General features: G+C 40.4%; 2 protein-coding genes across 6 annotated transcripts; one reads left to right on the top strand and one right to left on the bottom strand.

Moving 5' to 3' along the window:
- Positions 1-1,814: 1,814 nt before the first annotated feature.
- On the top strand, positions 1,815-7,495 carry LOC116252116 (uncharacterized). 5 transcript variants are annotated; one of them, XM_031626188.2, is made up of 7 exons: positions 1,815-2,281; positions 3,795-3,872; positions 3,961-4,036; positions 4,215-4,288; positions 4,399-4,469; positions 4,599-4,646; positions 7,030-7,495. In XM_031626188.2, the coding sequence occupies exons 1-6, from the start codon at positions 2,255-2,257 to the stop codon at positions 4,636-4,638; spliced, it is 366 nt and encodes a 121-aa protein (XP_031482048.1). In that variant the 5' UTR covers positions 1,815-2,254; the 3' UTR covers positions 4,639-4,646; positions 7,030-7,495. The 5 variants fall into 5 exon arrangements, with proteins under 5 accessions (XP_031482048.1, XP_031482052.1, XP_031482051.1 ...); XM_031626192.2 differs by lacking the exon at positions 7,030-7,495 and adding an exon at positions 6,045-7,023; XM_031626191.2 differs by lacking the exon at positions 7,030-7,495 and adding an exon at positions 6,040-7,023.
- Positions 7,496-8,303: 808 nt separating this feature from the next.
- On the bottom strand, positions 8,304-9,154 carry LOC116252952 (putative gamma-glutamylcyclotransferase At3g02910). Its single transcript, XM_031627608.2, has one exon. It carries the CDS (start codon positions 8,995-8,997, stop codon positions 8,458-8,460), a length of 540 nt encoding a protein of 179 aa, XP_031483468.1. The 5' UTR covers positions 8,998-9,154; the 3' UTR covers positions 8,304-8,457.
- Positions 9,155-10,607: the final 1,453 nt, after the last annotated feature.

The following is a 10,607-nucleotide window of genomic DNA, read 5'->3' as shown; positions in this document are numbered from 1 at the left end:
CTATTTAATCTGCTGTTTCCTCAAAATCTGCCTAGTGCCACGACTGTTGTCTGACCAATCCTTTTTTATAAGGTCAGGATCCCCACATCCAGAGCATCAACAAATATATCAATGAGAAGATTAACTTGACATGATGTGGCCTCAGATCCCAGTATGTATTCTCCACTCTGTTGATAAGAAAGAAGTGATCAGAAGAAGGAAGATTGAGGATTTGCATGCATCGGGTAGCTGCGACTGGAAGGAATCTGTATGGATTGAGGATTTTACATCAGCTACGGTCCGTGGACGCTTTTTTTAAACAAGCCAAGTTGAAAGATGCACTAGTCCAAATTAAAGGGGGCAGTCCATAGTTTTGTAGTCGCCAATCAACAAGTGCCAATCCTGGCTCATCCACTGGAAGTCGAGCATGATGTCAGAGAGCATCTGGTAAAAAAAGCGTTGTGTTTTTTAAAACATCATTTCATTTAAAAACTTTATGTTCTGGTTTCGTAGTTCATCAATCAAATACAATACTTTTAATTATATTTTGCTCTCTGAAACAAGAACATACGATCAGTGAAACGTGTGGAACACATTTCTTCTGTTACTATTAAAAATATTCTCCTAGTTTTCTACTGGGAGTGTGGGTAGGTGTGATCCTTATCTTTAGTTTTCAAAATTATGCTCCAGGGCAGAATTATGTCTTTTTTTTTTTGAAGGGCCGCTATACAATTTCTAAAATCTTCACTGGGGTTGAATAATTTGTAACTTTTATAGAGTGTTTTTTAATTTTTCCAAAACTAAAGGAGGGCAGTGGCCCAAGCCAGCCCTCTGCCTCCGCCGCCGCGGATAAATTCTAACTCCATTTTGCATCCTAGCTAACAGTTGCACCCCATGTAATTCATTTTTGCACATAGGAATTTGTTCAGTTTCGAGTGCTATGTTCCAATACAAGGCCACCCAATTTGCCGGATCCTTAACATGTCATATTGAGGAGTCCTAATCATGCTTTGGGGAGGCTCCAAACTATAAGATAGCTGAGACTAAAATGCTTGCATAATAAAATACTTTATTTACCCCATGATCTCACCTTTACCTTTTTGCACTTGCACAAACTTTTGGTTGAGCGCCTCGCTGAAGCTTTCATTCAACTCATTGGCTCTTTAAGAGTGGTTTGACAACATACTTTGTGAATGTCTCATAAATCTACTCAAAAAATTAAAGTAATTTTATAAACCACTAGAACTAGTGTTTTATGAATTTACTATAAACTTTGGGGTCGATTTATGAAACACTCATAAAAGTAACTATGCTCCTGAACTACCCAACATAGGGTTCTTTCATGCATGTGGATCTTAGCTGCGGTTCAACTTGGGGATTATTGGTGAACCCTTTTTTGACATAGCACATGAAATTGACGCTCTTAATTTTTAGAAATGAAAACTAACCACCTTCTTACCCAACCCAAACGGTATGGCCAACCCATAATTCGAGGATGAAACTTAAACCTCTTTCATGCACCATGTTGGTACAATCAAAGATGGAAAAGGTTTCGAGTCGGATCGATTATAAGTTTTTTTTTAAAAAATATGATAGAATTGACTGTGCAACCCGATTCATAACTGAAATATGATTTTATTTTTCCTTTCTTAACAGAATCAGATCCAAGTAAGCACGAAATTTGACATAACTGAGGCAGATCTTTATTGGGCCCGATCGGATAAATGAACCGACTCAGATCCAGTAACTGGATTAACACTAGGCGTTTAGCGTTAGCTGTGAATCCGGATTTAAACCAAAACTCAAGTTCGACCGGATTACGCTGCCAGCTGATTAGGTGGAGAAAAGAGAGAGTGGGCGGAAGGCTCATTGACGAGATTGCCGAAACGTGGAAGAGAATTGGGACCGACTTGATATTCAACTTTTCTCAAGATGAAGTGCACGAAGGCCCAAACGCGCAGAGAGAGATAGGGAGACTGCGGCTTGTGGATGATGCGAAGAGTTGGTCGCTTCCTTCGATTCCCCGCAGAGTCCAGCTTTTCATTTTGGAGAGTCTCTTCTTCCTATTCCTCCTCTTTCTCTTGCGGTGCCAACCAGTGGATAAAGGATACTTGCTCTCAGAGACCACCCACCTCGCCAGCAAAAATTGAAGTATCTCTGTGATCGTTCTCCTCTCTCTGGGGTTGTTGATTTTCTGCTAAGCGCGTCCCATCAATGAAGGATGCACCCATGAGGTTTGTGATAGCGGAGCTGTTCCTTCAATGTGGTGAAAGAGATGGGAGCGGCAGATGAACGCCAGAAGGTGATCCTTTTATTTTATCTGTCCTTTTGCCATTCCTCCTCTGATAATCCTGAGAACTGGGTAGTTATCATTTATTTGCTTTCCTCTGGAGGTTTTCTATTGAATTGGCATTACGTGTTATGAGCAAGCAGAATTGGGTTATCGGAAATTGGTTATTGGGTTTTCCTTTTTTGTCCAAATTGGGCATTGTTATGCATTTTGAAAGCATCTCTAATGGCTGCATTATAATAGATCGGAAAATTTTCAACCAACTGCTGACCTGCTCTGTTCCGTATGTCTATCGATTCGTGGATAATACGAACGTTGCGGATTGGTTGATCATGTCTATTCTAGCTCCGGCTTTCAGCATTTGGAATTGGTTGATTTTGAGATGGTTAATGGACGCATAAATACTTTTCTCGAACTTGTTCCGGGAGTTTAAACAGTCGCCTGTGTTAAAAGGGATGTAATCCTTTGTGGAGGAATATAATCCTGAATGGACAACGTATCTTAAGTGATTGAATATAAACAGTTTTATGATGAATTCGTTTAGGAAGTAATAAATGCTGGCAGTAACATGATCAGAAATGGTGAGAAAATGCCAAGCTCTTGTTCCATTTCGAACTTAGAGAAAACTGAAGGTGATAGTTGATGCGGGTGCCATCTTTCACAGTAAACGGCACCGACCCGCACTTGAATGGTCATTTTTAGCGTGGATTGTCGGTCCTAATATCATCTTTGCCTTTATCTACATGCCCAACCAATAGTTTAACAAGAATCTATTGTGCTTATGAATCACAAGAAACTTTAATATAGGAGGAGATCACCTAGGATTTGGTCCTAATATGAACGTGTACTTGTCGTGCAGGATCTGATTCCAAATAGGTTGATCAAAATTCAGTTAGACAAATAAGTTCTGGGTCCATGCTGATGGAAATTTTATTTCCATTCAAGGTTCTGGTATTGGGTTTCCGATTGATTTGGGCTCGTTAAAAATCTTGGCCCAATTTGAGCAGTTAAGGGAATCTTCCTTTTCTACTGAAACCAGAAGCCACGAAGTCCTTTCATTATTATTAAGCATAGTGGAGAATATGTTTAACAGTTTAACTGCAAAGTTTTCCTCAAGTATTCTTTGGCAGAGTTATTTTTCTGAGAAAAATCTCAGGCATTTGAAAATTTTAAAAATATATGAAAAAATATAAAAAATATGAAAACTCTACTTCTTTTGTTACAAAAACATTGGTCAAATTGCAAATAATTTTTAAAATGTTAGATTAAACAAAAGATTGAAAAAAAAACAAAGGTTTAAAATACATGTAAAATTCAAAAAGGGAAGATATTTCACTACCTTCATGGGCAATGGATTTTGGTGATATTTCAAAAGTTCATGACATTTTGGCATCTTTTTTCTTTTCTTCCCTATTTTGCATATGTTATTGTGCTATATTTTTGAAATATAGCCACATTTGTCCCTTTGTTAGTAAGGCATCAGAAAAGGTAGCAGTTATATAACTGTTTTTTTATGTTTATTCAGGACTATTACAAGGTTCTGGAAATTGATTATGATGCAACTGATGAGAAAATCAGACTAAGTTATCTAAGGCTTGCTTTGGTAGGCCATGGAGTCTATATCACATCATTGTCAGACATGGTGTCATGCTTTCAATTATGCTCTGAACTTTTAACTTCTGGTTTCTCAGAAGTGGCATCCTGACAAGCACAAAGGTGATAAAGGTGTCACAGCAAAATTTCAAGAGATAAATGAAGCTTATAGAGGTACAACTTTCAGCTTTAGTTACGTTTGGTTTTAGCATGCTAATTTACATTGGAATCAAATGCTTACTGGGATTTTTAGATGCAATTATTTTTTTTGAAGTGCTCATAAATGCTCATGAAACATCTCCTACTTTGCTTACCTAACATTAGCTGATTTTTTTATAACGTATTTTTGCAGTTCTAAGTGATCCTTCCAAACGCTTAGATTATGACATCGCAGGGAACTATGATATTGAGAGATACACATTAAGTGTATGTGCTTTTACGTGATCTTTATATCTGAAATGGGCGATTATCTTTTGACTGTTCCGAAGTTCCTGTATCATTTGCACCTGGGTAATTCCAAATTGTGCCTGTTGCAGGAGTATCTTAGTCGATTCAAGGGAATGATACTAACTTGCAATGGCCTTGGTATTGGTGATGCTTCACTATGGTATTTTCCAAAAGATTTCTGATGTATTTTCCAGTGTATAAGTTCAAGTTCATTTAACACTTACCTTCACTGAGAGGTTTCTTGTTCTTGAATATTATGTTTCACATGGAACATATCTAACTTTTTCAGGGGCCAACAGCTAAGTGAGAAAGCAGACTTTGCTGATTAATGAGTCAGGTGTGGACTTTCTTCTGGTCCTTGCTTAACTACATAATTTTTATGTTAATTTTTTGTTGTTGAAATCTGTTGCTTTCCTCTAGTGACTTTGGAAGTTTGAAATTGCATTTCCGACTGCTCTACTTGTTATGCAAAGTGCAGGTTCAGCATTTTGATTTGATGAAAAGAGTCTAAAAGAATACAATCCCGAAATTGTAATTTTTGTAATGTAATGTGACTGTTGAAACAATTCCTCATCCATTTCTATGTCATGCAAAGACTGTGAAGTTTGGTCAAGTTAGGACAGGGTATGCCAAACATCTTGCAAAAGAAGCTGGTGTAATCAAACTTATCAAAGTAAAGAAGATGTTCCATCTAACTTTTATGGTGTTAAGTTAGTTACTAACTTCTAAGATGTTTCAAGTGTTAAGCTGGTTCTGATGTCTTATAAATGCATTTAATAGGTTAATAGAATTCTTGCTAAGTGTTGCAAATTGTTCTGTTTCCCAGTTTACAACCAAAATTGCAGTTGTTTGTCCTTTGAGGACATGCAAAGCAAGCTTTTGTGGATTTTAATCTTGAAGTTGGACTGAGTGCTGTCGGTCACTGTCATGAAGCAAATTGAATGATGGGTTGATGCAAAGATGAATTACTGCTTCATTTTTCTTGTTTTGTAACCCATCCACTAATAAAGTTCCTCATTCTTATTCACATTTTGTAAGCAAAATGTGACAGAGTTTTTAAGCAATATCACAGTGAACTCTACCATGGTAAGAAATGATATTTAATTTAGTCAATGAACTTTCTATTGTATTCCTGGCTTATTGGCTGTTTGATTCTTGTAGATGAGCCAAACTTTTTCATTAACGCTATCCTGTACTGCAAAGTCATATGCCCATTTAGTTGTCCTGGCTTATATTGTGTCTGCCTCAAATGTACCTTGACATTAGACCTCCTGCTCAATCCATGTTTTTTGTTTCTCTTGATACTTCCTTTTTTTCTGGCTCAGATAATATTTTTATGTTGTAGAATACCATTTCCATCTCTCATCTTTTGTCTCCCTTTTTTTTATACCTTGTTGATGCCCCACAATGTTTTGTAACAAGCACATTGGACTTTTGTACACGGAATCAGAAAAGGGTTCCGTTTCCTGTTCCAACCATCATACTACTATGCTTATTGTTCCAAATCCTGCTGGAAGAAAAATGAAAACGAATCCAACCATATCCTTTAGCTGACATGAAAATCTGCACCCTTTCACAAAATTTTCTTTTTTCACTCCTAAACCAACAGAATTGAAAAGGGCATTGAGGCACTTGTTTACTATACTTTTCAGATTTGGACCCCTTGTCATGAATGGTTTAATCCAATTGACTACGTCAATTTAAAGCTTGTCATTTTTATTTTCGGCCAGAACAGATGAAACACTCCGAATGGGAGTTTGTTATGTGAAAAGAAGAAAATTGAAGGCATCAAGTCAGACGCATTACAACTCAATATTCATAAATTTGATCTGGAATTGCTAGAATCTTATATGTTGTATAGAATCTGATTTGGATATGTAAATGGGTTTACTGTCTAGAACGTACATGGAAAACAGATCATAGAGTTCTTTGTGTGATGTCATATTTGCAGCCTGTGATACAAATTTTCACTCAAAGAGCAGGGTAGATAATCGTTAGAAGTCGGTTATTTTATTAAATTGACAGACTTGTGAACATTGGACAAGTTTGCAGAAAGGGGACTGCTGGAACAGTCTTATCAATCATAACTTCATTGTGAATGAATTCGATAGTCCCAGAAAAATGGTTTTCCCTAAGTTTTCCATCATGACAATGAAAATTATAGTTTGTGTGTTGAAGGATTGGAAACTGTAAGTTCCTGCCTGTTGTTGGGCTGTTTTTAGGATTCAAACTTTCGTGACCTGGACATGGTTTTGGAAATGTCTGATGGATTTCCGTGATATGTTCTTTGAATAGTAGCTATGCTAAGAAAGATGAAGTAGCGTTTGGTTATTCCTCTAGTTTTTCTGTTTTGTTTCATTCTGTAACTCCATGTTGCTTTAAGATCGTGTCAGAATCAGTTACTCTGAGCAAGATCTGTGTCAACAGCTATACCAATCTGAATGGACATGAATTGCCTTCAAATGGCATCTGGAATTATCTGAATCTGGTTGGAGCAGACCGGAAGATATTTTAGATGAACCTTGAGTCTAGTGCAGTCCATACTTGCATGGTCTGGTAGCACCGTTGAGATCTATTAGACATGGAGCCTGAGAATTATGATTGGTCTTTGTCATTATAAGTTTCCCGTGTTGCAGGAGCATTTTTCTCTCTAATTCTGTTCTTTTCTTCTTGTAACTCGATCCTACTAATCTATATCTTTAAAACATTTTCTTGTTCAGTGCAATTCACTGCCTGTGACCATGTGATTGGACACCATCTCCAGGCCGATAGAGCAGCAACGGGATGAGACCCAGCTTAAATGAGACCAAACTTGATCCAGGAACTTTCAGTGGAGAGGAACCCTGCTCTGTAGTTTCTCATTCAGAGCTTCTTTCGTTTAGCACTTGTAAAATTTTCAAGTGAGCATGGGCTTATTTAAAACTTAAGGCCTGACATCTTCCAGTTCTTTGGCCTCTTTGATCATGCTGAGATTCAGGGCAGTTGGATTTTGAGGTTCTTGGTTCTCTTCTAATGTCAACCTCGTGAAGCCGTCCAATGGTCTGCTTTTCCCTTCCTTTCTTCCTGTCCCGCCCAGTCAAATGAGTAAGTTGGTTAAAGAACTTGTGTAAATGTCTTCGACGGTTGAATATAACACTGATGATGGTAAATTGGTATCTAAATAAATGTGCAAGATAACCTTCCTTCCTTGGATCATGCTAGAGCTGCTTCACATTCATGGGTAATGAGCCACTGATTTTCCATGTGGTCAGATAAATTATAATGCGTTGAAGGTGATAGATATAAGGATCTAATTTAAATCACATCAAAATACGTCCATGTAGGCTGATCTGCATCGAATCGCTAGATTCATGCAAACCGAGTTGTTAAGGGACCATGTATCGGAGTCACTTACATGTTAAACGTCAATAGATGCATCAATATATTTGACGCTCACAAGCTTACGAACCACCTAATACTGTCACATTATTTTAACAGTATTGACAGTATTGCTTGATAGATCACATACCTTCATCTTTGCCTTTTAAAAGAATGTTTGTGAATAGGTTCCACCCACTTCTTAAATATATGGGAAACAAAAATTTCACCAATTGATTCGGTATGAATCTACGGCCGGATAGGTCGTGGATTCAAACTGTTCCTTTTCAGTTTTTGTAACAAAATTTTCATCGGAACACTCCAGATGTCCTTGGACTGAGAATTAGCTAATTCCCGTGCCTTCGTCCATATGGGTCATCTTTGCAGTTGGTTCAAATCCAATAAAACTGCTTATGCGACATCGGACTCTGAACTTGGCATTTTTATTGTGTTTACATTAAATCCAGAACAAAACCAACCACTTACAGGTAGAATCCATGTTCTCAACAGTTCCTCATGACGCCCATAATTGTCACATAAACCTGAGTGAGATCCAGATTCCATTGAAATGGAATCGAATATTGTTCAGAACTAGAACCAAAAAAACAGAGAGAGAGAGAGAGAAAGGCCATGCGGGTGAACGAAATCGCGAGAATTTCATATTATTGTGAACTAGAGTAATGGCCCAATCAAACAGGACCGAGAGAGTATAAGATCGTCATCATGGAATCAGCTAGGAAAGAAAAAACTAGCAACGCAAACAGGGCCTAGGGACGATCAACAGAACCCGATCAGGCTTGGCCGCCCACCGAGATGAACAGGTCGATCTGCTGGAGAAAGGTGAGGTGCTGCGGCCTATCGGCCCTCCGAACATACCCGACGGTCTCCTCCGGCGAGTACACGCTCAGCCCCTTCATCCCACGCCTTTGCCACAGCCTCTCCGCATAGCTGCTGTGCGCGAAATACGCCTCCGCCTTGACCTCGCCTCCTTCCTCTTCCCCTTCCTCCGGCATGATCACCACGGAGCGGCGGACGTAATGGCCCTTGGACGTGCCCTCGAGTTCGTCCATATGCCGGATTCCAGCGGCCGAGACGGCGTAGAGCTCGCCGCGGACGCAGTCGCCCTTGCCGCGGAAGTCCAGCAGGAAAGGAACCTGGTAGGGCCCGCACACCAAGGGGTACCTCTCCGCGGTGCGGTAGGGACCGACGAACTCGGCGTCCCCGCGGCGGATGAGCTCCTGAACCAGCCGGTGGTTGGAGAACCCCCGTTTCAGCGTGCCGTACGTGAAGACGAGCCGGCGCTCAGCCGGCTGTGCGATCGGCACGCCCATCCCCTTCCTCTTCTCTAGTGATCGATCGGAAGGGGCAGAGACGCGGAAAAGAGCGTCGGGAGTGGGACTTTCTTCTCCTTTCCCTCTTCTTGCTTTTCTTTTTCCTTTCTGTTTCTTCGTGGGTGCTGTAGGAGATATTGGGAAGGGGAAGGCTGAGAATAAATGGTGGAAGGAAAGCGGCAGCGCTTCTGGCGGAGGGGAGTTTCGCGGGCAGGCTGCCCGAGGAAAGCGGGGGTGGCGGGCAGGCTGCCCGTCCCGGTAGACCCCTTCATCATTTACTTATTTATATATTTACTTTCTCCCGAATACGAACAAAAAGCGACACGTCACGAGGTTGGAAGATCCGGGTACGCCGATTGTTCGGACCTCGAACGGTACGGATTCCGTCCAGGATCTCCAGATTTGGCATTTATGTACCCGAGTCTCGTTCCTACGCACATGATCTGGATCGAAGGTGTGTTCCATACGATGCAGATCCCAAATCCCTCTTCCGTGAGTCCCCACAGCAAACAAACACGAGATTCATTTGAAATCCTCAAATATATGGTCACAAGATTTGAGATCCTCAACAACGGCCAAAACTTCAGATACAATGTCGAATGGAGGGGGTATATATAACTTATAATCCTGGATTTAAGATACCCAATGATCTCAAATCACCTTGGATCTTAAATTGCTTTGTGGTGTATAATAAGTCGCCAGAGTCCACCCACGTATAAAATGGGTCTGCCCAAAGATTTTGGTCAATTACACTTGATCTGATTTGTCTTTCCTAGCAGCAATCTCAGACCAAAACCCTTGTTATTCATGGCCGCTGGTATTGGACCTGAGTCGATCTATCCTATTAAACCAGGGTCCGGCGTGGAGGAAGAAAACCGAATCCAGTGTACCCTCTTAACCGATCCGGCCCCTCTGCAAACCAATCCTACACTTCACAAACACATGCAAACTACTCCCCTCCTTTTTCTTACATAACAAGCAAGCAGCAGTTAGTCATACACACGCCCATTTTCTTAAGTCTATCTTGATTGAGAAATTTATTCTCACAAGCTAAGTACAGACGAACCACGATGCTCTAGCAGGGGCTTTATTGTTCCAAACCACCCTGCACCAACTTGCTCTTGGGTTCCTTTTTCTTACCTTTCCATAAATTTCACCAGCTTTAATCTTCCAGTTGCTATGTGAACTCCACACCATTTGATCATCTCTTTCATAAATTGGTTTTCTTTTATGCCTTGGTGCGGTTTCTTCGAAACCATCCATATGGGCATCAATCAATGGTGTAGTTGGTCAGACTGGCGGAGTAGTGAATGACTGATTGTTCTTATGAGCACTATTTTTCTAAACCATAATGATAGACTCATCGACGGGTTATCCCGCTCCTTATCTAGGTCCCAAAGTAGTCCTAAACTCCAAAAAAAAGAGACTTTGGCCTCTAGAGTTTTTTCCCTCTATCAGTGTCAACGGCGGCTGATGGGACCAGCTCCACCAAACCCTGCGGGCTGCGACTGAGTGGGCCTCGGATGTCCCGCGACTATGTTCACACTTGTGCATAAAAAAATGTATGGACAAAAGCTTCCAAAGTTGCGATGCAACTTTGTCCTTTCACC

Source organism: Nymphaea colorata, chromosome 4, assembly GCF_008831285.2.
Source record: "Nymphaea colorata isolate Beijing-Zhang1983 chromosome 4, ASM883128v2, whole genome shotgun sequence".
Classification (NCBI taxonomy): domain Eukaryota; kingdom Viridiplantae; phylum Streptophyta; class Magnoliopsida; order Nymphaeales; family Nymphaeaceae; genus Nymphaea; species Nymphaea colorata.
The sequence above is the reverse complement of the archived record's forward strand: the minus strand, read 5'-3'. Positions and strand labels throughout refer to the sequence as shown.